The 25,398-nt window shown below is 45.3% G+C and overlaps 1 protein-coding gene across 2 annotated transcripts in view; it reads right to left on the bottom strand.

The window, feature by feature from the left end:
- The window catches only part of CTNNBL1 (catenin beta like 1), a 47,315-nt gene that overhangs the window by 8,640 nt on the left and 13,277 nt on the right, over positions 1-25,398 (bottom strand). For both annotated transcript variants that reach the window (XM_039699799.1, XM_039699800.1), the window contains exons 5-13: positions 24,032-24,129; positions 21,736-21,829; positions 20,920-21,011; positions 18,276-18,348; positions 17,944-18,002; positions 17,109-17,257; positions 12,385-12,566; positions 4,115-4,212; positions 2,985-3,065 (exon numbers count right to left, since the gene is read on the bottom strand). In XM_039699799.1, coding sequence (XP_039555733.1) covers positions 2,985-3,065; positions 4,115-4,212; positions 12,385-12,566; positions 17,109-17,257; positions 17,944-18,002; positions 18,276-18,348; positions 20,920-21,011; positions 21,736-21,829; positions 24,032-24,129 — 926 coding nt within the window. The remainder of the gene's footprint in view (positions 1-2,984; positions 3,066-4,114; positions 4,213-12,384; positions 12,567-17,108; positions 17,258-17,943; positions 18,003-18,275; positions 18,349-20,919; positions 21,012-21,735; positions 21,830-24,031; positions 24,130-25,398) is intronic.

The following is a 25,398-nucleotide window of genomic DNA, read 5'->3' as shown; positions in this document are numbered from 1 at the left end:
TCCAGGAGGACAGAAATGAACACATTCCAAATAGCCATGCACCAGAACAACCACCACAACGTGTCTCTCCCTCTAAGGATGGAGTCTCTGCCCTTACTGCTTTCTGTCTGTATTTTTGGGGAGAGCTGAGGGATGCAAGACATGCTCAGGAAGGGCCTTCAGACCACAGGCTCATGTCACACTCACAGCCATCATGTTCTGCCCTCAGCACAGTTCCGAGCAATTTGGTCTTTCTACACCAAACTGAAAAGGATGGACTGACACAAATCCCCACCTGTTATCCCCACCTGTGGATACCACACTCATCCTAGCAGTTCCACCTCTTCCTTTCAAGGATAGAGTGGCTGAGCTGTACCACAATTAGCATGTAATTTGTAAGTCATTATAGCACAAAGTGTCTGGTGAGAATATTTTATTGAATAAACCTGATGAGCATAATTTTCCGTGGAACTATAAAAATATTAAACTACCTCTTGTCGTTTCCTACCATCTTTAGAGATCATCAAGGCTATTGCTGCCACCCATAATTATACCTCATTTTAGAGAGAGGTAAAGGCCACAGGATGTTGCACCATTTCCTACAGAAATAATTAAAGAAATTGAGAGGAGAACAAGATATTTTCATTAACTAAAAACTCTGAGAAAAGTGCTAAGATAGACATCAGGTGTTGGGAGACAATGCTCTCATGGACTTTGCTCCTGGGTTTCCCATGGCAATTAGGATAATCACCAAGTTATCACCTCTGAACTCTTCTGAACAGATTCCACTGAAGCAAATTAGGGGGTAACAGTAAGAAGGGGCTCAATGACCTCATCCTGTTTCACACTCCAGATCAGGGTGCAGATTATTACAACTGCTCCTCCTCAAAACAGCTGGTTTCAGAAATTCCTCCCCTCCCTTCCACCCTCAACTATTCCCCTACCATCACTGCCATGGGCTGAAAAGCAGGGCTATAAACCAAATCACTAAAATAAGCCAAGCTAAAAGAAATATAAAGGAGGAGAACTACAAGAGCAGGAATTTCTTATGCCAGCTGCACTACTAAAGATAAAGCACTCAGTCATTCCTTGTGTAAGCAGCTTTTCACTCCTTGTAATGCAAGACTTACACCAGGATACTCTGTCCATCAGACTCAGAGTAGGCTGAACCTGTAAAATCTCACCAAGTATCATTTTTCTGTGGGGCAGGGAGAAAGAGAAGGATCTGTATACCAGGTTTTTGGGGTACCATGTCCTCTACTGCAAGGGAAAGGTCAAAAGCTCCCCAGTGACAGAGCACGGTTTCTAAAGTGTTCATACAATCCACCTCAGTGATTCATGTGCCACAACAAAAAACATTAAAGAGTCCCATAAATCCTGTCACAGCCAGACAGTGCTACGATGTGACAGACAGAATGATGGCTTTTGCCTATTTCTGTGTGGGGTAAACACTTGAGCCACTTCAGAACTCAGGAGACCATGTCCCACTGACCATCTGATGATGCTACAAAATAAAGCAAATTATAATTCTCCAGAAGTGTTCCAAGCTAGGATTGAACTTGAACATCATATTTTATACATGTTGTGGCCAATATGTTACAGTCATAAGATGCTTCTGCCAAATCCTATTATTAGCTCTAATAGAAGGTAAAGAATTGAGGTCCATTTATTTTGGATAGGAGGAGAATCTGACATTCCTTAGTTTTACTTCTCTTATGCATTTAGTAGACATGAATGGGTTAATATTATTATTAATATTATTATTAATTAAAAAGCTTCCACAAAAACTTCTTCACACTCAAATTCCCTCCACTCCTGCTTTGTGCTGGCTGTTTGCTACAGATGTTAACGTTGCAGGCTGCTCCAGGGTGTTCCTGGGTAAAGGGCACATACCCTTGCTCTGCATGTGGTATTTTAGGCTCTGTACAAGCAGCTCCAACACACTACAAGACTTCAACTGAAAAAATCCAATCTGGTTTTTGAATTCTAAAACCCCCACACCAACACCAAAACGTAAAGAATGAATAATTTCTTTCCCTGTCCTGAGGAGGAAGGACAGAGCACAGAAGGAAAGCAGGAAGGGTAAATGCTGTTTTCCTCCAGGCCACTGCTCAGCGGTGCCGCTGCCCATATGGAGCCTGAGTGCTGGCAGCAAAAGCAGCTCCATTCATCACTCACTCCCGTGCCTCTTTGAGCAGCAGCAGTGCTCCGATGCCCTCGGAATGTTTGGCAGTGCCCAGAGAAGCAGCCTTGGCACGGGCAGGCAGCTGTTTGTCGGGGCCTGGTGGGGGGCTGCTGCCCGTGGCACACAGAGCGCGGCGTGCGCGACGGCAGCTGCAGCCATCGCTCTCCGTCGGTGCTAATCAATCTCACACCCTCCCCAGCACTGATACAGATAATCTTGTGGGAAGCTGGCCAAGCTCACTAACAGCTCTGCAAGCTGCTTCCTGACTCCAGCCGCTCGTTCCCTTTCAAAAGGTCTGTTCCAGCCTCAGTTCCAAGAAAGTGCTGTGCGGTACCAAGGCTCGTGTCACTCAAACGTTCACTGCTGGGGTGCAGAGAGCACACAGCCCTTGGCTGCTCCTCAGCCACTCATCAACACAGACACTTTCTCATTGCTGATCACAACTCTGCAGACCAGGGTAGGAGGCCTCACACATTATCATGTAATTGTCTTTCTGCATTTCACCTGCTCTCCATCTGCCAAACCAAGCAGGACTGCAGCCAGGTGAAAGTGAAGGCAAATTGAAACACAGACAGACTTAGGTACTTTAGTAAAATTCATTCTAAGAGACAGCCAGAAGCACTTGTAGAGAAATTCTTGGCCCACTTTATCTGAGGTTACCTGGAACTTGGAAAGTGAGGCAATAGGAATTAAGAGGAACAGCAGAGGTATGAGGGCACACCTGAGAACAGTGACTGGCTGAGCCAGAAGTCCTGTACAGATGACATGGCTGTGCACAGGTGTTACAGACATGACTTGGCAAAACTTAAGCAATACATACGTGTTTCTCCCCATCAATCTTCTTATCAGCTGCCTGCATTGCATCCAGGTACTTAAAATACAGCTCCATCAACCTATCAACCTGCAAGGGCAGAAGAGAGAGACATAAGCAAGAAGAAAGAACAGCGCAATCATCTTTTATCCTTCATGCAATTTTGTTTTCCTCTCAGCTTCAGCCTTCACAAAGCAACAGGCAGCTCTGTCCCTCCCAGGAAGGAACACACGTGTTACAGAAGGGGGGTACAAGTGCTGGTTGGATGAGCACACTGGGGCTGCAGGCTTTTGGATGTGATCCTATATGGGAACACAGTCCCTTCAGTGCCAGATAAACGGCAGCAAACAGACACGTGTCCCCAGATCACTCTCTGTGCTGTGGTCCTCCAGGCTCCTGGTTTCCCCAGTGGACTTGTCTATCTGTGCTGGATGTTCCAGCTCTCCCACTCTCCTCTGAACTGTGTTAGGGCAGCTGAAATCCTGTCTAGTAATTATCTACAATTGGTAGAACAGGTTATGAAAAACACCTTTAAAACACACTAATGAGGAATACTAAGGAGCCAGTATTTTCCCAGTGGCAGAATTTACAAATCTCTTGGGATCCCCAGTTTGCAAAAGCTATTTCTTTTCTGTGAAGCTTTGATCTATCCACCACCATGTAAATATTTTGGGAAGAATTTCCCAGAGCAAACACCACTAAAATGAAACATTCTAGGACAAGAGTGGAGAATGTTAAATGTGTACCATAGCAACTCCTAAATTCTCTGCAAAAGAGCTTCACCAGACACACTGGTGCCTTTCCACGCTGTCCTGATCTCAGAGCCAGAATAATGTAATACCACAGATTGTCTTCTAGGGCCAGGTTTCAGCAGAGACAAAACCCAGGACAGAATTGCTACTACCACAGCAAGGGCATGAGAAGACAAGAGCACAGGGAATGTGGAGGCCATGCACTAAACATTTAGTTTTGCAGTTTGTAGATACAATGTGAATGAGAGAACAAAGGTCTGTGACAGCAGAAGTCTCTGCAGGCAGGTACAAGGATGGCTTTTTGTAACTCAGCAAGTGCACCAGGCACCCTGAGCAAGAACCCTCCCAAGCTGGAGGCCAAGAGACTGAGACACACTCAGCACTCACCTTCTCACTGTCATTCTCTGTGAATTTATTCAGTAACCGTGTCCTCTGCTGCCCTCTCAGGTTTCGCAGAAGGGAAGCCAGGATGGAACAGACATGTTCTAGAAATACAAAATGAAAATTGCATGCTGAGATCAGGAAGAGGAGCTCATTTCCCTCTGTAACATGCCATTAAATCCACTATTAACACTCCAGCACCTAGCTGTTGATAAGCACAACCCTGGTTCCTTCCCATCATGGTGAGAGGAGCCAGAGCAGCAGTGAGAGCCACAAGCCATGTTTGCAGGGAGCACAGACAGCTCTTTATTCCAGCCCAGCCAGTGAGGTCTCCTCTGCCTCAGGGACCTAAAGCACAAGTGAAATTGGTTTTCTCCTCTTTTGTGCCTAAAGGAGCCCTGGCCAAAACCAGCATCCAAATGACCCTCAGGTCACCAAAGCAGGGACAGCTACTGAAACAAGAAAGCTGGAGAAAGGGAACAAGTGCACTCCTGCAGAGACTGAAGTGGTATGAGCTAGTGGAAAAATTCTCAAACCAGCCAGTTTCATTTAAAGAAAATCCTATCAATGAATATAAATGGACCACAACAAACCAGAAACGACCAAATAAACATGTTTACAGTCTTCTCAATTGCACTTGGGGGTCATATTTTTCAGCACAAACCAAGGAGACAAGTAAAATTCAAGGCTGCAAGCACACTGGAGACACCTGTGTCAATGTCCCACCACTCCAAGAGGTGACTGAGCCACTCTCCTCAAGCCCGAGCACAGCAGTGCAAAGCAAAGGAGAATGGCTTGAATCTCTTTCCCTTTCCAAACCAGTCAGCACAACTTCCCATCTGCATGACTGCATTAAACACAGACCTGCTGGTTTAGCCACCCTACCATTTCCAAGATGACCTCACTGTAATCTTGCTGATTAAGACTGATGAAAATTAATGGCCATAAACAGTTCCTCAGCCATGGTAATAGGGAACAATGAGGCCTCAAGATTTGATATTTTCAGAGGGGGAAACACAGCGTGCAGAGGAGAGGGATCCCCAGTGCTGCCCAGCCCAGAGCCACGAGCAGCCCTGACTGACCAGTCCAGCACAAAGAATGAGCAACACCACCGTGTTTGCTGGGAGCTCCTGCTCCCAGCTGCCTGGGCCCTGGAAGGTGAAGGCAGGCAGGCTGCCTGGCCAGGGTGCTGTGCTCCCTGCTGCATGGATTATCTGCATCCTGCACAAGGGCAGCACGAGGAGAGGCTGCACAGGCACACTCACACCCCCCCCCCCATTTCATTAGCCGCTTATAAATGGAGCTTCCTTTTCGAAACAGATTTCTGCCTGAGGTGGTGTCAATTTTTCATGTTCCAAGGAGATTGGGAGCGTGGCTGGCAGGAGGAGCAGGCAGATAACAGGTTTATCGGGTGGCCGCGCCGTGTGGCTGCTCCGTCATCCCGACAGCCCAACGGGGCTGAACGATGGCTCCAGGGGAGGCAGAGCACGCTCCCACTGCACACAAACTGTTACTCCACAAAAAGCAACACCAGTTTAAGTGTTGCATTGTAAAAACCTTCAAGTTCTTGCAAGATCCCGTTTTCTTAAGGAGAAAGCAATTTTTCGCCATATATGCCAACATATGCTCTGCTGGTTTAGGAAGAAGTCAGCATTCTGTATGTCACACTATTTTTTCCCCCCAACCTTCTTTTTTTGGAAGTGTTGATGCAGCATTTTAGCAGCAGTATTCTCACCAATGATCTATCTTCATTGCTTTTTTCCAATATTCCTTTACTATGAAATGTATTTTAGCCATCATTTTTGCTTTGGTGGTTGTATGCAGATATTTATCCATTTTATCAATAAAATCTTTAAAACTACTGACAAGTCTAAAGGAGCTGACACAGAGGTTTTGAGAACAAGGTTATTCTTTCAACATATCACTGCAGAAAAAGCCAGGAAGTATTCAATTGCCTGGTCAAAATGTTCAAAGAAATATTTCACAGAAGTATTTCTGAACCATCTAAACTGGTTTTTTATCAGCTTCCTGAAAAATAACACACTAGTGTGTTTTATGTTGCACCCAAAAATCAAGGTTATGCCTGATAATGCAAGTCCTGGCCCAATAAATACCAACATCCACAGGCAAGGACACTGGCCAAAATGAGGGCAAAGCTTGATGGAATGAGAGGCTGAGTCCATGATTCCGTGGATTAAAGTGTTTGCACAGCCATGGGAAGGGACAAACACCAACCTTGGGGTGCAGGTTCCCACAGAAGGGGTCCCACCATTAGACCATGGACTGACCCAACCTCCATCTCACATGTGCAACATCTTAAAAGCTGTAATCACAATATTTGCTCAGGGTTGGATCTCCTTTGGGAAATGGAGAGTAGCTGATGCTGTTTGAGTCCCCAGAACACAGAACCTGCAGCTGCCTGGCTTTGATCCCAGTGCAGACAGAGGCCATGAGCTGTGCATTGCCCCAGGGTGAAGCCACAGGCAGCCTCCCTGCTACAGAATATTCTGGGAGCTTCTCCATAGGAATGTAACACTCAGCCAAAGTCCACATCCCCTGCACAAAAGGCATCACTTCCAGGAAGGGCACAGACAAGGCCAGAGGCAGAGGTTGCAGAAGAGCCCTATTTCAAAGAATGACTAAATGTGATTCCTTTGAGAAGCAAACACCAAACCAAGCTGTGTTAAAGCACCACAAAGGTGCCTTCACAGAAATAACAGGTACCAGCTGGCAGCTACTATGCATCAAGAACATGTTTTTTCAAGCAAACATCCCCAAATCCCCTAAATTAATGGATGTGGGAAGATGGGAGGCTTCTCTCTCACCAGCCAGTAGCACTGCTGCTGCCCCATGGCTGGCTGACCTGCTCCCCAAGACCCCAGTCCTGCAGGGCACCATCCCAAACACATCCCTGGCTCTAGGAGGTCACATTCCATGTGCTTCCTGCAGCAGCACCGGGGTCCTGCTTAGCCCAGCATCACCTCAAGCTCTCGGGAGCCTTTCCCTCTCCAGACAGGCACAGAGACTTCAGCATGCAAGCAGTGTTTAAAACACCCTAATTAGATCGATCTTGACTTCAGCTCGGCGTGTTGGAATACAGATTAATCTATTCCATGGCTGGCACTGGCAGCTGCAACAGCAGGAGGTCCTGTCAAATCAAGCTGTAACACTACACTCCTCTGCCTTTATTATCCCCACCCCCTGCTTTTTTTTTTTCTTCTTTTTACATCTCATTATAATGGACATCTGCCTGGCAGGGGAGGAAGCTCAACAGTGAGGAAGAGGAGGCAAGCATCATCCTGCAGGAAGGGGACAGTGGGCAGTTCTGGATGCCAGGGAGAGCAGCCCATTGGAAACCAAGCTGGTGAACTCAGCAGAACACATTTAAGAGCCTTCAGCCTTGTAAAGAACACTTATGATAAATTGTAGTTCCTAATTAGAAGCAGGAAAATACTAGAAAAAAGCAAGCCAGCTCTTTGAGATACTTCTACCCCTCCTTGGCACACAACTCAGTGGCTTCAGGGCTGCTGGGACACCTGGATGAAGCCACTGGTCCATCCCAGTATTACAGGTGGCACTGGGACATGCTATTCCAGTGGTGTAGCATCTGATAACCTGACTTGTTTCCATGTGCATTAATAATCTACATTTCAGAAGATTAACCCACTCAAATATCACTGCATTTGCAAAAAAAAAAATCTTATCTTAAAATACTGAGAACAAGCAAGAACACCAATTTTATGGATGGGTGAAGGGGGGCCTGGGAGGGTTGGAAAAGCTCCACATGCAACAGCCCTGGTGAGCTGGATCCAGTCATCAAGCTGAACATAAAACAAAATTCTTTCTATTGACTGAGAAAGTTTATTTTTCTGATGTTCTTGCAACAGAGCACGCTCACTTTAATTGAGATAAATTTAACTCTGTTCTCAGCATCATGGCTCACTCAAATCACAGGTTCCTGTCGGAGGGTGATGGTGAAATAACAAATTGGCATAATAAAGTTCTGCTTAAACAGACTGATGCCTTCCCTGGGTGCTCACTCCTCAAGACCACCAAAAGAAAAACGCTTTCTGCTGGCTGTCAGAGGGTGCTCAGTTAATACCAATAACTCCTTATCAGGCCATGTTTCTGCTGCTGCCTTTTCACTTCTCCACGCCCAGGGAACCTGGCTCTGAAGCAGACATTCATTCCAAGGGCTCTGCTGACTTTAGTGCTGTCACAAAGGAGTAAGAGTATATTTACTAAGAGATGGGTTTTGTTGTTGTTTTTAAAAGGAGGGTGTAGCTGAGGATCTCCAAAAGAGGCTTTGTTATTGATAGAGGGCAAACAAGCAAAACACCCCAGCGATAGGAATTCTCCTTTGGAAACTGGCTGAACTAATTCTCAGGTTATCAAATTAAGCATTCCTAAGTAAAACTGACATCTAAGACAAGAGAAGGCTTTTAAATGAAGATGAATTGGACAAACATCCTTTTATAGTTCATTACACTCTCCAAGTGAGCAAAACTCGGCTGCAAATAACCATCCTGAGAAAGAGCAGGAGGATATACAGCCTGTCGAGCCAGCTATGATTGCCTCACTACAGACTCTCTAATTCAGGAGGAATTTGTGTTTTCTCCATTTTTAGCTCACTGAGACTGTTCAAGAATTTTAAACCAGCATCCAACGCTGTGACTCGACTGTGCTGAGAGCTGCTGCACCCTCATGGACAGAGGGACAACCCTACTCTCAGCTCTGCAGCAGGAAGGTTTTGGGAATGCAGAGCAATACCCACATTTCAAAAGTCAACTACTCTCAGCTCTGCAGCAGGAAGGTTTTGGGAATGCAGACGCTCATAGAGCAACCCCCACATTTCAAAAGTCACAACACAGTAGTGCTATTTAAAATCTTACCCTCTTTTTATGCCAAGAACCACCCAGAGGCAGATTTCTGTGCACTCCCTGCAATGACAGACATTAAAGGGACACTGCTGTTCAACCAGCTCACAATACACAACCACACTGCCAGCCTGGTTCTCTTTGTGGCTGCCCAACCCAGCTGGGCACTCACATGAGTATTGCAACTCCACAGACACAGGAAAACTCTAAGCCATTTCTGTCTTCAGCTGCAAAATATTTCTGGTTTGAGTTGCTTCACTGCCTCAGAAAAAGGGAAATTGCTTCCAATGAGTTTTTTCTCCCAAATCTAATATCTTAATATAATGATCTGTACAAACACAGGCAAAATTCAAGTGTAGATAATGTGCACTCAGTTAGACACCACAGGCCCAATCTTCAGGCTCAGATCATCCATAAAGATGGTTAAGAAATTTTCCCTTTCTTTTTTCCTAATTACATAGTGTACATAAAGCATAAATACGTGCAGTTTGGATTTAAATTGTTCACAGGCTCCCTAGAGTAAAATAATTTTTAAACACTGACAGTGTTTAAAATGTAGCTAACCAGCACTGACACCTTTATGCTAGCATTTAGAAAGGAAGAAATACATTACAGAGAAGTTACTTTTATCAAATTTAATTTGGATTATAAATTTCTGCAATAAATAAAGGCTCAGCAAGTCACATTGAGATTTTTTTTCACTGGGGTATTTATTATTTTGTCACATTCAGAACACTGCCTTAGAGACAATAAAACAAACATAGTTTTATAGACTATCTCTTATGTAAATAGCAACACTGCTATAAAATAAAGACAAGGGGATATTTCCCTACAACCATCAGATGCATACAGAAGATTTGGTGCTCTAGAGATTGAGCACTGGATGTCTTGGGAGAGGTGAAGCACCTGGAGCCACAGTGAGTGCCAGGCTGGTGGCACTTCAGCCACTGCACACAAAGAGACAGAGGGACAGGCAGGACAAACCCTTCAGCAGAGCTGCTTGATACCTCACCCAGTGCTGGAGCATTTTAGCAAGGCTGGCCTTTAGGCACCTGTAATTAGGGCCCAGGTTTCAGAGCCCACTGAGGATTTTGTATTTTCCAGCACAGCCTGGAGTGCCCAGCCCAATACCATCCCAGCAGCAATGCAAGGAGGGCAAGCACAGCCCAGCTCCTCAGAGCTGCTTTAAATAAATACTGATGCCACTGCTGCAAAGCCATTCCAAAGAATCCTTTAAAGGAATCTCTTCCTCCATTTGGCATACACATGAAAGCTCTCCTAACACAAGATTGTCCTAATTAACTTTTTTGAAACGGATTGAACACAGGATAAAGTTTTTATGATAAAAGATGCAGGCTGAACATGAGATTTCTTTTTGATCAATAAACAAAGAGATAAGCAAAAAGCAGCATGTTCCTAGGACCAGAACAGCACGGAGGGAACCAGTTCCATCATGCCACACCTGCACCACTTTCCTTAAAGCCAGAGGCACCCAGGAGCCTGTGCCAGGTTCCCCCCAGGAGCAAGTACTGCATGGCTGGGGCAACACTCAGCAGAGGAAAAGCACACACTGTGCTGCTTACACCGTGTCAGGACAGCGGCGTGACAGGCCCCAGGGAGCCCTGCTGAACATCTCTATTACCTCCTGTCGTTAGAAATTCAGGAACTCACCTGCCCACTGATGCAAAACAAAGAAAATTGGACTTACTACCACAGCCTTTTAGGGAGAGTTTATTTTAATAGAACTGATTTCTGGACTCATCTTAATGTTCTCCATTTCTTCAGCATGATAATGAGACGGAGATGTGATACAAAGCCTGTTTGCATGGATCACTTCATTCTCCTGAGGCCAGACTGGCTTTTCATGCTACCACAGAAATAGTCAGGAACTGACCCTGTCAGGGCTTTCCAGATTAATCCTCACAGCAGCCACGACTGCCCACAGGTATCAACTGCAGTCTCCAGAAGCAGATGAGACAGAGATTAGCTCACTTTCCAAAACTGAAAAATTAAGTCAATGGCATGAGCCACAGACTCAGACTCTACCCAGAACCTCCCCTTCCAGCTGAAGCTTTCTCTCAGTAAGAAGAATTAAACAAACCTCACTTTCACACTGCAAATGAAAATTTCTAAACCTCCCCTAAATCCATCGAAGCATAACTGTGTATTTTATTACATAAACCTGCAATTTTATTACATAACCTACAGAAACCAAACCTATCTCTGAATAAACCCCAGACCACAATTTCCCCCTCACCATTATCTATCCAAGACAAGAAACACAAGGCAGATAAAGTGACCAGAACTGTCAGCAAGTGTGTGAATTGCTCTGGGGTTGGGTGACTGGTGAGCCCCTGCTCTCTACCTGCCAGGAAAGCAGCCACTGCAACACATGCCCAGCCCATGTCACTGCCCATTCCTTGTCCTCAGGAAGGAGGACAAGCAGCTGTCCCAGCTCAGCAGCTCTGCCAGAGAAAGGAGCTGCTCAGTCCCAGCCAGGGCCCCAGAGAGCTCTGCAGGGACAGCACCTCCCTCCTGGCCTTGGGAGAACACCTGAGTCCCACCTCAGCTGCCAGGACAGTCCCAAAGCAGGGGATTTGGGTTTCAAGCTCCCATGTTTTTGCTATTTCCTTCCACTTTCCCTTGGCTTGCTGCAGGAGCTCAGGATGGATCCTAGGCATATGTGAGAGCCTCTCAAACCTCTTCAGCTTTTGACAATATTCACCCCCTGCAGAACTGAGCTGAGCAATGAACTGGCACAAAACCTTAAGCATCACTGGCAGTATTTAAAGTTTCTTCCAAGACATAGTCCATAGTCTACTTTATTTCCCAACAAAATGGGAAAGGCAGTGCTACCAGGAGCAGGGGGGACTGACCACTCAGCTCAGTGTAAGGTCCCACAGTAATGGTAGCTTTATTCCACAGCAGATCACTGTTAAAGCAGTTTTCCAGGGCAGAGAGTTAAAAAATATAAAAAGGGAAAAAAAAAGCAACTTCAAAAGCAATGCAGTTTATTTCTGCAATGCCTGATGTTCATCCAGTCACACTTCAGTACTCAGAGCCATGAAAACACTGCTTTTGAGGTGACATTTGTAGTTGCCTCATTACTCTTTTCAAAAGAGTTTTGCATCAGAGTAAGAGCTTCAAACAACAGACTCTACAGGAGTAAAATAACTTATTAACAGCACATGAAATGGAATTGCCAGGAGCTGCTGATACCAAAACAAGCAGGACAAGCATGCCCTCAACAGCCAGTTGTGACAGGAGCAGCAGGCTGGACACCCAGGCCTGAAAGCTGTGAAGATGGGTGCTGTGCCCTTCCCTCCTCCCTGCAGGCACTTTTCAGACACTGGCTGTCCATTCTCCACAGCAATAAGAAGGATCTGGAAGCACACCTACCTTCGTGTTCTTTTTCAGTTGTTCCAACTTTCTTTATCTTTTTGGGTGATTTCATGAAGAGAGGGAAGATGGTTCTCAGCCCAAGGATGTCCACAAACTTGTGACAGTTGTCTGTGCCCTCTGGCCCAATCATGGCATGGTCCAGCACCTTCAGGGCACTGCTGCGGGAAATCTTCTTCTCTCTGTGAAAAGAGGCAAATTAAATTGTACAGGGACATGAGGAGCTTTGGAGCACCCTACTTTAAAGAGACAAGGAAAGGAACACGACAAGGACAAGATGAAGAGTCTGAGCACAAGCTCTAAGCAAGATTTCTCTTCTAGAAGCCAGAACATTGTATCAACAGTAACTCTTTTCAAAACTGTGGCTGAGAATATTGTCTTGGTTATTTCTTTTTTAATGCCTTTTATTTCTTTTTATTTTCTGTTTTTATTTCATTTTATGTATTTTATTGTCATGGTTTTATTTTCTTATTTCTTGGCTACTGAAGAAGGTATTTTTTTCATTCCTTTACAAACACTGGCACAAAACAGAAGGGGAAGCTGGGTTGGATACAAAAGGCAAATACTATCTCCAAAAAGATCAGGATTTCAATCTAATCACAGTTTAATTTAATAAAAGAGTAAGTTGGGTGAGCATAGCTGGGTCAGTTTTAATGAAACCCCATCACCAGGAACCACACAATGGAAGGAGGCTGACAGAACTCTGGGCTGCTCTGCTTTAATGCCAATTCAGAATGTTCATGGTGGTAACCCACACCAATAAAGAGGGATGCCCTGAAAATGATCTCCAGCTGCCCTGTACCTCACAAACCAAACCAGAGGAATTTATAATCCATCCAGGGGAAAACTGAAACTGAACTGAAAAACTGGTCAGAATACAGCCCAGCCCAAGTGAGTATCAGTAGGAGCTAACATGAGCTTGGAGAACATAAGCCACCAGTGTCCCCAAAGGCCAGCCCAGGAGGACATTCCCTCCAGGGCAGGACAGTCACAAGCCTCACCCCCTTTCACCTCAAGCACACACCAATCTCCTCTGATCCTGCCCAGCTGCAGACTCAGCCACCAGGACCCCATGTCCATCAGCAGGGGCTCCTCAAAGCCTCTAGAGAGCTGTGGAAAACAACTTCCCTGCAGAGACCCAACTCCATGAGCCCCTAACAACAGGCAGACTAAAATACCTATAAATGAACACCCCAGCCTGGCCCAGTGCAGCCACAGGCATTGTGCCCCCGTGGTGGGAGGGCAGCATGTGCAGCTGGACCCTGAGCTGCCCCCAGCAACCAAGGGCTGTGCAGGAGGGAGGTCTGGCACCCCCACATCCCCACTGCAGAGAGCTAAAAATAAAGTACTCCTTAGGCCAGATGACACCAGAAATGTTTTCAGGGGAAGTAATTGCATATTGATCAGCATTTAGGAAGGCTGTGCAGGGCTGAGCTCTGGAATATTCATTGGGTTTAAGTTCAGGCTTTTAGAGATCAATAGCTGCTTGCCTGGACTGTCTGGAGTTGATTTTATTTGAAATATTTATTCTGCCGGAGGGCAAGCAGTTTATCTTAGTCTCATCTGTGCTCATTGAGGGAACTTTTAGCTGAACACTAATTCACAGACAAGCAAACATGAGAATCACCAAATGCAGAGGGGCCTCAATGTTCATGGAAACTCTGAATTACAACTTTATTCACTAACCATTGTTTTTCTCCTTTTAACACCTTTACATCTGAGACAACTTTTTTGATACATCTATTATTTAATAAAAAAGGGGTTCTAACATTATTTGTACTTTCCACATTAGCAGAACATAGCCTTTAACTTTCCAAAAAACAGTAAAAGCAGAACACTAGATTTCCTAGGAAAGTGTGCATAAAATGGTTCCGTTTAATTAACCAGAAGATTTAGTAAAGAGACAGCTTATGTTTCCAGGGGTCATTAGGAACAGCAGGACAAGAAAACAAAAATATTTTAATAATCATCAAAAAATCTACCCTGAAATAGCTACAGAAAAGCTTTGGGGAGCCATATGGAGTTGTCTGGTTTCATCTTGTTTTCTGTACAGGAGACAAAAGCTTTTATTGAGGGTCAAGAAAAGCCCCAGCATAGCTGCAGGACAGAACATTTTGTGGCCCAGGTGATGCAGGTCCACATGAGCTCCCTGGGCTGCATTTGTCTCTGTGCATAGACATGCTCCTCAGTTCATAGCTGGGAAGCCACACATCATTTTCCCTGAGCAAGAGAGAATCTCCCTGCCACATCCCCTGGGAGTGGCACGGCTGCATCTCCTCAAACCCCACAGAGCTCCACAGCCAAAGCAATAACTGCCTGTCAGTGAGCACCAGAGCTGACAGGACAAGCCTCTTTTCCTCTCTTTTGGCTAAACTGCAGTTAGGTTACTATGGCAAGTCTGAGGGACTGAGCACTAAGAAGTACTTTCTGAACTAAAAAGAAAATTTAGTTTAATTCTAAGGGACATTTCTAAGCTTTCTGCTGGTGGCTGCTACCTTGATAAACCATATTGTTTTTGATAAAGATGTGACATAAAATAAACAAGCTTCCCTTGGTGTAGGGATATAAATTAAATAACTATATATAGCCCTGCTTTCATTCTTCTTCCAAATTTCCTTCTTCACTCCTGCTGTCACCAGCTTCATCCCTCTCAAGCTGCTCTTCTCCCAGACCCTCTGCTCACCTCCCATGTGCCTGCTTGGTGAAGCCCCAGTTCCTTCAGGGCCAACTGAAGTCCCAGATCACAGCACAAGCCCAGGACCCATCTGGCCATGGACATGCCATAAAGCACATCAGCCACACTGGGCTCATTTTCAGGCATTACCACTGACCCCCCTCAAACCAGGAGAAGTTCACATGATACAGCATTGCCTTTTGCTGTTGCCCACACATTTTAAGGCTCAGTACAACAGAAACCATCCTGTTCTCATGCCTATCTGTAGGAATATCATGAGCACATTAAATGCTCATTGAAAGCCACTGAGCTCTCTGCAGGTGTGTGTGCACAACCATCAATAATGGAACGACTTGGCTGGATGGATCGGGCAGCACCAGACACAGAATGCTGTGTTCCCTACGACAGTAATGGAGATTCAAGCCTGATATCTTCATTCTCACCCAGCTTATCTATCTCACATCATGTCAATACACTTTCAACTTTGCCTATTTGTCCTTTCATCTATCTGCACAGGCTGTGGTACAGTGATGAACCACCTCCAAAGTAAAACCAAAAAATAACAGATCTCTGCCCCCGGCCTTCAGAGGACACCAACAGGAGAGAAAAATACTCTGCCTTGTTTGTGGGCAAGGTGGTCAATCACAACTGAAAGGCATGTCTGCTCTCTGCTGTTTATCATGAAGGTATCAAGCAGATACAGATGTACAGCTTCAGATCACAGCTATCCACATTCACTCCCTATTTACAACAACAGGTTGTGGTCACCTAAGTTGCTCTGTCCAAGAAAAACTGAGCACCTGTGAGAGCTTCTAAGGACTACATTAGAAGAGTTTATAAAAAATATAAAATAATCAGCTGTCAGTATAGTACATGCTTGTGGACAATAGCGATAGAAACTTCTAAAACAAATTCTGTAAATTGTTGGTTTTTTTCCACTGTCACTTTACCAATCCCACTCAAACTGTAGAATCCACAGATTGAGGCCTTGGAAATTCTGTCTATCAGACAGAGCTGTTGCTGGCAGATTCATAACAGTTTGTCCCTCCCAACCCCTTTGCAACTACTATGGGGGGCAAAATGCAGCCAAGGAGAAATTTTCCTCTCATCATAATTTTCCAGCTGGAATCCTGGGCAGAGTGGTAAACAGTAGAGCCAAAAAATGGGTAAAAAGCTCTTAAAAATCCAAACACTGAATCCCACCCACATGGCACAAGAACTCCAACTAATTAGTTCTGCAAGGCTGGTTTAGCAGCTTAGGACTCCAGGCAGAGGGAGGCCTCCCTCCCGTTCTTAGTTTTGGAGCTTTTCCTTAATTAGCTTCAAGAAAACCCAGTGTTCCTATTTGAATAATCCATGTTGGGTTATTTATTCAGTTCCCTGCTGCCACACATTCCCCAGCCCTGAGCTGCAGGAGCTCAGCATTCCTGGCTGGTGTTTGCTAACCAGCCAGCACACAGCCTGGCACTCTGGGGACAGCCAGACCGAGCCTGCTGAGCCCTCCCGCAGCTCTGGGGAGCCAGACAGCCCAGCAGACACAACTCGGTGCCAGCCCAGCAAGGGAAAGTGGAGAGAGAGCAGAGAAGCCCCAGAGGTTCAGGGTGTGACAAAGCACAGCATAAGAAATGCAAACTTATGCCCCATTCACAAAAGTAATTTTTGTATCAGCATCCACAAAAATTCAGCAGCTCAGAGGCTACACAACACAGTGAGCCTGAAATGGGGAAAAAAAAGAAAAATGTTTTCCCTAGATACATCCAAAGGTCCTCTCATGCCCTCAGAGGTCGTTTAAATCCTTAGAGGGTTTACCTGACCTACAGCATTCTCTGTGGCAGATACCCAGATGAAAGATCTGCCATTTTCCAGCAGCCACTGTGGCAACCTCAGTTCTTAGGAAATAAAGCTAAAGACAAAGAGTAAAGATTCCATGTTTGAGAAAGTCCAACTTACTTGATGGGAAAAAAAAGAAAGAGAAGACAGACAAATATCTAGCTAGAACATGTATTGGCACATCAAGAGCAGGAAGGAAACCACAAGGCTAATGAGGTACCTGAGCATCAGGTTCATCAGCTGCAGACCCTCACCCTTGAGGAAGCGATCGCGGTTGGAGCTGAGCATTAGGCAGGAGCAAAGGGAGTCAAACAGGTTCTCCATCATTTCCTGCTCCTCTGCTGTATTTGGATTGTGTCGTTTAAACACCTGAATGACAAAGAAAGCAAAATTACCCCCAAATGTTGGGCTGTGCTGTTGCAAAACACACGTGAAGAGTTTGCACCCAAAGCTCCAGCACCTGAGAGGTGTCAGCCAGTGACCACAGAGGTCACTGCTGCATCCTCTGTAGCTGCTGCCCTTTGCTGCCCTGACTGTGCACCCACAAATGTGCAGCAGCCTGGTGCAGAATTTAAAGGATAATACACAGGGCCTGCAAGGGGAAGGGCAAATTCACCCTCAAGTATGTGGATAAGCTGATTACCAGAGATTCCTACACAATTCATACCTGAGGGTGCTGCAGGCAGCACTGCCTGAAGAAATATAGGTGAGCTAGCAACACACTACCTTCAGCCAGCTCAAACATGGGCAGCCCTGTGCTTGGAGTGGAGCGTGCTGAAGATGGACCAATTCCAACCCTGCCTACCTCCAACTTGCCATGAAATTATAATGTAATAATTTAACTTTAATTTAATGTTAATGCACCTCAGCATTAACATCTTTACAGAAGAGATTCATCTCACTGACCATGGATGACACACCACATGGAAGGTATTTTGGGGCTGTGCCTCACCAAATATGAAGCAGTGCTAGGACAGCACCCCGGATATTTTGCACTCCTCCCACCCAGCCCAGCAGTCTCCCAGTGGAAGAGAAGGCATGTGGGAATTACTCACAGATAACTGCTGAAGCAGCACATCGATCCCATCCAGCTCCCCAAGCAATTCTCTGTTGTCTAGACGGAGGTGGGGGGAAGGGGGAAAAAGAGAGAGAAAAATGAAGCTAACTGTCAGATTTTACAGCCATCTAACACTGATACATCAGCAAACAAAATCAATACAGCTTGACAGAGCACAAAAGCTGCAGAGAAAGAGAGGGTGGAGATGAGGGAGCACATGGGGGAGAGTTAAGCCAGCAAAGGAGAGCTGGAGGCAGAAAAGGGCTGCTGTGATCTGAGAGAAGCCTGGATTCTGCCCTCAATGACAGAGATATGGCAGGCATGGCTCACCATCATTATTCTGGAGCAGAATCGCCAGCACCTCACTGCAGTACAGCTTGTTGGCATCAAAAGGCATCTTAGCCTGTGGGGGAAGGAACAAGAGACCCATCAGGGCACGGCCCTCAGCATCTCATTGATTTGAAGAACACATTAATCAAATCACCAAATGTACGAGCAGCACATAAAATAAAACACATCTGCAGTAATTCTGCAGTTTTCCTCAGTAACAATTCTGATTCAGGGGTGATGGGAGGTGCATGTAGGTTCATGCACACATGTAGAATGTCCACTGTGATTCTTCACATGGTCCTACTTCAGTAGGTTTGGCCAAGTTGGTTCAAAACCCCTAAGAACAGTCTCCAGTTGTTTGCCACACAGAATCTCTTTCCTGTGATATATTTTCCACAATGTTACCTGGGTGCATGGCATTTCTCTGTTCTGGAAGTCTGTGCCTGTCAGCAAAACCGGAATTTCACAACACACAGTAACATTAAATAGTAACTGCCAGAGTTTCCTCTGAGGATCAGTGTCACAGTCAGAAGAACATGAGATGGGTTTTGCCTGCACAATCACCTAACTTCCATTTCAGATATTCCTCCATCATCTTTATGCTAAAGAAGTCATAATGAAATGAAAATGCTGAATTTGAACCCCCAAAAAATCCCTAGAGTGGATTCTGAACTGGATCCAATGTTTTTGTGTGCTGCCAAAGCTGCTTCATCTACAGAAACAGACTGAACATTAACCAATTAGATAATAATGCAACCTGTTTTACTGAGAGATTAATAAAATAAAACAAGTTTAAAAATCATCAGTTATCAGCTATTTATACTCTACTGTTCAAGAAGGGAAAAAGCAGAAGTCCTAGGCTTAAAACATAGCATTTTTCACCCAGTTTTTTCCCTAAACACACAACTCCCTGCAGCAGAGCGGACAGTCCTGCCTATGCAGGGTTGCTGGACCAATCATCCCACCCCTCTGCCAAGGAACAAAGCATGGTGTGCAAGCACCAGGCAACACAAGGAAACATGGAAAGCAGGAAGATCCCAAACACCACCAAGTATTGACTTTAAACAAAGCTTTTCATTCCAAATGATCCCCAACCAGTCTGCAGAATGATCCTCAACCACTCTGCAGAGGACGGCATTTACAGCAGCCAGGTGACACCTCCAGGCAGACCATGAGGGAGAGGGGAGGGTGCTTGGTGCTGTACAGCCCTGCCAGCTTCTGCCATGGAGTGACCAACTGCTGCCCTGCAAATCCTGGGAAACAACATTCTGATCTCCTAAGACTGCACACATCATCAAACCCTGCTTGTGTTTGCAGAAGTGAGCTCTGAGCTCTCCACCTGAGCTTTCTGATGCAGTTCTGACAGTCACAATACAATTATAAGACCTGAAATGCTGTCAGGAAACAGAAAGTCATGCTCTGTGCTGTGTGCCAGATGTCCTCATCACTGCTCAGACAGAACCCTGATCTCAAAACTTATCCTACAGACATTCCACAGCAGCTCTACCCAGCTGCTGAGATCCTGGGTTAATCCCAAACACATCTGTCAGGGAGAGAGATTCAAGACCAAGCACTGCCAAGAGCCAAAGCACCTGGAGAGGGGTTCATTAGCTCCCCACAACCCTGTACAGCCAAGAAAAAGCCCTGCCTGATCCTACATCCCAAATCCAGCAATTAACACAGCCAGAGAACCCAAGAGACACATCCTGCACAAGCTTGGAATACCACTGAGCATCATGTTCTGTGGCACCAAGAAGGGGACTCCTAGTTGGGATTATTTTTCTTTCCCAAGTTTTTCAGTCTTTCAGCTGCCACAGCAATTCCAAGGCAGGCAGCAGTATATACCTGCCAAGACTAAAATTAACTTCACTTTTTCTTTTTAAGCAAAGAACATAATTATGTTACTTCCTGTAGTGAGAAATTACAGATTACTTCTGTTAACAAGGATGTGAAGTGCACAGAGGGGTACCTGCACTTACACAGCTGATGGAGAATTTCTGGAATTCAGAGGCTTTCTAATCATGCAGACATTTAAGCATGGAAGTGCTAATGCCTTACTGACAGGTTAGAGAACAGTCAGAATTTCTTTGCTATATTTCCTTTAATATTTCTGTGAGAGGGCTGAGCTATCCATTCTTTTTCTACAGCATTTTCCAGTGAATGTTTAGGCATTTTTTCACACAAGACAGAGTTAAAGTGTGCAACTCGCTCTCAAAGGATGCAGTGTATGAAAACCAGATTTTAATTTAAAAGGCAATTAGCTGAGTTCAAAGCAAAAGCTGCCCCCAGCAGCATTTAAACACAAACATCACTTAAAACTCAAAAATTGTTAAAAATGTGGGAAGCAAAAACCATTAAATGGTTAATATTGGTGTCCCCTCTCACTGGTCAGCTTTCATAGTCCTACAGATCCCACACATGAAAATTCAACACACATGAATAATATGAAAAGATAAAAGAGACAATTTCTACTGAAGGACATTTATAAAGACAAAACCTAAAAATTAAAACTGCTGAGGACATAGACCCTGAACTATAACTTTTTGTCCTTAACTGGGCTTTTACAACACACACAAGCACAACTGGCTTTTCTTAACCTAGTTTTTGTGCTAACTGGTCTGTAGAAAGAGAGAAACCAGCTCACCTTCAGCCTCTTGAGCAGCCACTGCATGAGGCCCTGCTGTGCAGCCTCTGTGCACATCTCCGGCCTGAACTCTGCCATGTTCTCCACGATTCCTGGCAAGAAACACAGAAAAAAGATGGTTTTCTCCATCAGAAATTACAAATCTCTTGTTTCCTATCTCTCTCATTCTTGCAGTCCTGGGAGATTACTATCCCAAAGGACTGCAAGGAGTGGGTGATGGTGTGATTGCCACAGTGGCACCACCCTGCAATGGTTCAGTGCTGTGCAAAGATCAAGCAGCAGAGGGGCAGTTATGTCCTTCCATGAATTGCAAATGTTTCACTACCTGAAAGTTAAATATATTGTTAAGACACAAACAAGCTCACAGATATGTTCATAGTAAATACATGGACAGTGGAGCACTTTCCTGGAGGTTTTTAAAAGCTGTGTAGATGTAGCACTTTGGGACATGGTTTAGTGGTGGCCTTGGCAGTGCTGGGTTAGTAGCTGGACTCAGTGATCTTAGAGAGCTTTACCAACACAAACAGTTCTGTGACTGCCTCTGGTGCAGTGCAGTGAGCCATACATATATCTGCACCTCCCAACACAGCTGGTTTGGGAAGAGGCACCTTTCATGATGCAGCCATGGGACAAAGGACAAACTCTGGCTCCAAGGACAAGTGATTCCAAGCTGTGCTTGAATAAAAGCTGCACCAGATCCTGTGCTGCACTGCTGGCAGTCCAAGAGAAAAATAAGAGGGTGGAAAGGAAGGGATAATTCACACCCCTTGGTACAAAGCATAGAAAAAAGCAAGGGGCTGTGCAGCAGCCACTTACCCAGGGTGTTGTGGACACCATCAGCCTCCTCTTTCACACTTTCATCCAGGCGCTCTAAATTCTGGACCAGCAAGGCCACGACCTGGCCCTCCACCTAAACCCCCGGGGTCATGGAAAAGATAAAGAGATAAGAAACAAGAATGAAAAGAATATGAAGGAAATACCCTGCCAGACATGACCAGAGACACAAACAACCCTGCTGTAAAATCTCAGAGGAAGTGAAGGAATCATCATGCAAATCTGTCACTGTGCTTTTCCTAATTAATGAAACAACTTTTGTGTTTCAGATTAAACAGAAAACCATCAGGAGGAAAACATGCACCTTGTCACAGTCTTATTTCCTGAACCAGCCTGACTCATTTATAATCCCTCAGAATTCTGAAGCATGAGGCTCACAAGCCACTGTGGATGGGAGAACTGTCAGCTCTGTGAGCAGCTGCACTCCCAGCTGGTCACTGCTGCCTGCCTACATTGCTGCTGGACCTTCCACCTAACAGGAACAAAAGCTGACAGAACAATGCTCACACACAGATCCAAACCCAAGAGCTGAACTGTCACCAGCTGAAGTCCTGCAGTTAAATCCTCTCAAGATGAATGCACCAAGTCGATTTCAGTGAGTTAAGGAAAACTGGAGAGGCAGGGGGGAGTCCCTGAATCACAGAGCTTACACCCAAAATACACCTTTAAAACTGGAATTGGAAAGAGTGCCAGCTTGACTCTGGCAAACCTTCCATTGTGGATGTGAGCTTGGAACAGTTAAACAAAATAGCATTACAAATTCAAACACTCTTAACCAGCTTTGGGCCCTATAAAGCACAGCAAATATGTGCAAAAAACATATATGGGCTGCTGCAGAAAACAATGTAACAATCTTCAGATACCCTACAATCTTTTACCTACTTTCTTTTAAAAAAAAGTAATCTAAAAAGCAGATATCTAAACATTTCTCCCAAGATAGGCCTGACCTGTTTCTTTCAAGCAGGACAATGAAACCTCTAAACATGGCTATTATCAGTGGGCTAGTGACAATGAAAACAGAAAGAACTTCACTTGATTTACTACCTCTCCACATATTTTATAGAAAACATCTTCTCTAGCAGCTCCTTCCTCCCATTTCCTTCACCCAGCAATCTCCCCACCACGGCAGAGTAATTAACAACAGTCCAGAGGCCAGCTGGAGGAACTGGGCTCTGGGCACTGTCATTAACCTCTGGAAGGTAACATCATAGTGACTGGACAAGGATTGTAGGAGAAAACAGAGCAGCCAAACAAAGCAAACAAAAGAAAAACTGTAATTTCCTGTCTTCCAAATTCAACACAATAGTTACAGAACCAGACACAGACACAGCCATAGTGATGTTCAAAGGCAGCAATTCACCAGCTTCACGGTAGGACACACCTGTAAAACTCATGTTTGGCTGGGCATCACCTCTCTGGAGGGTTTGTACTCCCCTTCTGCAGCTGGGGAGCAGGAGGCATCCAGCACAAACAGCAGGAAAAGGGGAAATCCACCCCCACAGAGGCCAAGAGGCACTCAGAGAGTTAGTTAACTGTGCAAGGAACACTTAACACCAACCAATACATCTGCTACCCATCTAGGTAATTTTCTGGGTTGGTTCACTCTCTGTGCCAAAAGGGATCCTTACCTCTGTACCCTCCTCTATCCTTAAAGTTAATTTGTTCTGCTACATGAAAAATTTCAAGTTTTTACTTCTTGTTAAGAAAAAAATCCCACCGTCACCGACAGATGCCCCAGTTCAAGCCCAGATTTTGGGGCTTGAAACAAGAATTATTGGGTGAAGACACCCAGTCTCCTGTGCAAGAGGTGAGACTGTAAGATCACAGGGGCATCACTGTCCTTTGGGCAAAAAACTTCAGTTCTCCATCAGTGAACCCAGGTCACACTTTTTCACAGGAGAGAAGGGAAATGCAAACAAAGCTCCCATTTTCAATGGGACACTGTCCAAGTCACAAATATTATTACTTTGTTCTCCCTCCCTGCACCAAAAATCTCCCAGCTCACACAAATTTTGCAATATGAGAGTGTTCCTTCCAAAAAAAGAAGTGGTGCAACAACGTGCAAATAGTGCAACCACCCACTCCCCAAACTCTAGCATTTCATCAAAAGCAGCCATCAGGGTCTCAGGTTCAGAACAGGCTTCTCCTGGCTATCTCCATCACAATGCTGGCAGCAAAAACACCCAGACACAGCTGCAGACAGTAGGATGGGTCAGTGTTCATTGCTGGGCTGAGGCAGATGTTGAGGCACTGAAATAATCTGGGGTTTTCTACTTACAAGAGCATCTATGAGGACTTCAGCTCCTTCTTCACTCTCATGGAGAGTATCAATATCAGTCAGCTCTTGCAGCAAGTCAACCACAGCTATGGAAACATGTGCTGGGTGTTAAGGACAACCAACAGAGAGGCAAATGCATTTAGTATCAATAGCAGATGGCTCTTAGGCCAGTGTGTTCATGACATGACCCCAAAGCAACTGGCAATACATTACCAGTGAGGTGATAAAATGCATTACAATCACAGCAGCAGGGCACAGATACCAGCCACAAGAGCACACAGACTACTGCAGCAGACCTTCCCCAGAAGTGCTAAAATTAGGGAATCTGAACAATTAGGAATGATAAAAACAAATGTGATTCTGTTTTTACTGTATCAGGCAATTTTACTGTTTCTTCTTGATAGTTACTTATTTTGTTCATATCAAACACTCTGGAGTTGGTCTAAGGAGGCACCATCTTGCATTGTCAAGACTGAACACAAGCGAAATGAGTTATAATAATGTGATTTGGGTATTCTTCTCTCAGTGATAGCCCTGCTAACCTGATACACACACACCTAACGAGGGCACTGCCGGCAGCAGGAGCATCACCCCCCTCTGCCCAGCCCAATTAGGGCAGCACACTCCTCAAACTGCAGCTCTCGCAGGAACAGCAGAGCTTCTGCCAGCCCAATTTTCACTCATTAACTCTGGGCTGCATAACACACAGCTCCCCTGCCTGCTGCACAGCTCCCTTGTAAGACAAGACGTATTCCAGCTCATTAGACCCACTTCCCTATTCTCTCAGACACACTGATCAATCCTGCCTGCGTCCCAAGGGCAGAGCAGGAGACGTGGTTTTCTGAATGTCCTAAATAACCACTCTGTGATGGATCTCTCTCAAGTGCCCGGGCTGACAAAGCAGCTCCCAGGTCTCCTATTTGTGCATTTGCTCAGACACACAAGCAGCAACAGGAAAAGTATTTTCATCTGTCTTTTCTTAGTGAGGTTCAGCCATGTGCTGGGGCTGGCTGGAGAGGTGAGCTCTGCAAGACAGAGCCTGGACCTTCTGCTGGACAAGCTGCAGGAGAGTAACCAGCATGTCACTTCTGCCAAGTGTCACCTCAGCAGAGTGCCACTGCAGTGACAAAGGCTAATCACACACTGCACTGAACCAGCAAGAGCAAAACCAGCAAGTCAACAGAAGGAATTCTTATCTTCTCCTTGGCCCTCATGGAGCAACTTGTACAATATTTTGTTCAGTTGTGGGCTCTCCCAATAAAAGAGAGGCCTTGACATACTGGGCTTGGGAGAGCAGAGGACCACTGAGGTGGTCTGGGGGTTAATACAGGATGGATGAGGACAAATTGAGGTAATGGAGGCTCATC

The sequence above is a fragment of the Passer montanus genome, unplaced genomic scaffold, assembly GCF_014805655.1.
Source record: "Passer montanus isolate IOZ18808 unplaced genomic scaffold, ASM1480565v1 scaffold139, whole genome shotgun sequence".
NCBI classification, from domain to species: domain Eukaryota; kingdom Metazoa; phylum Chordata; class Aves; order Passeriformes; family Passeridae; genus Passer; species Passer montanus.
Note: the sequence above shows the minus strand (reverse complement) of the source record. Positions and strands in the feature narration are given on the sequence as shown.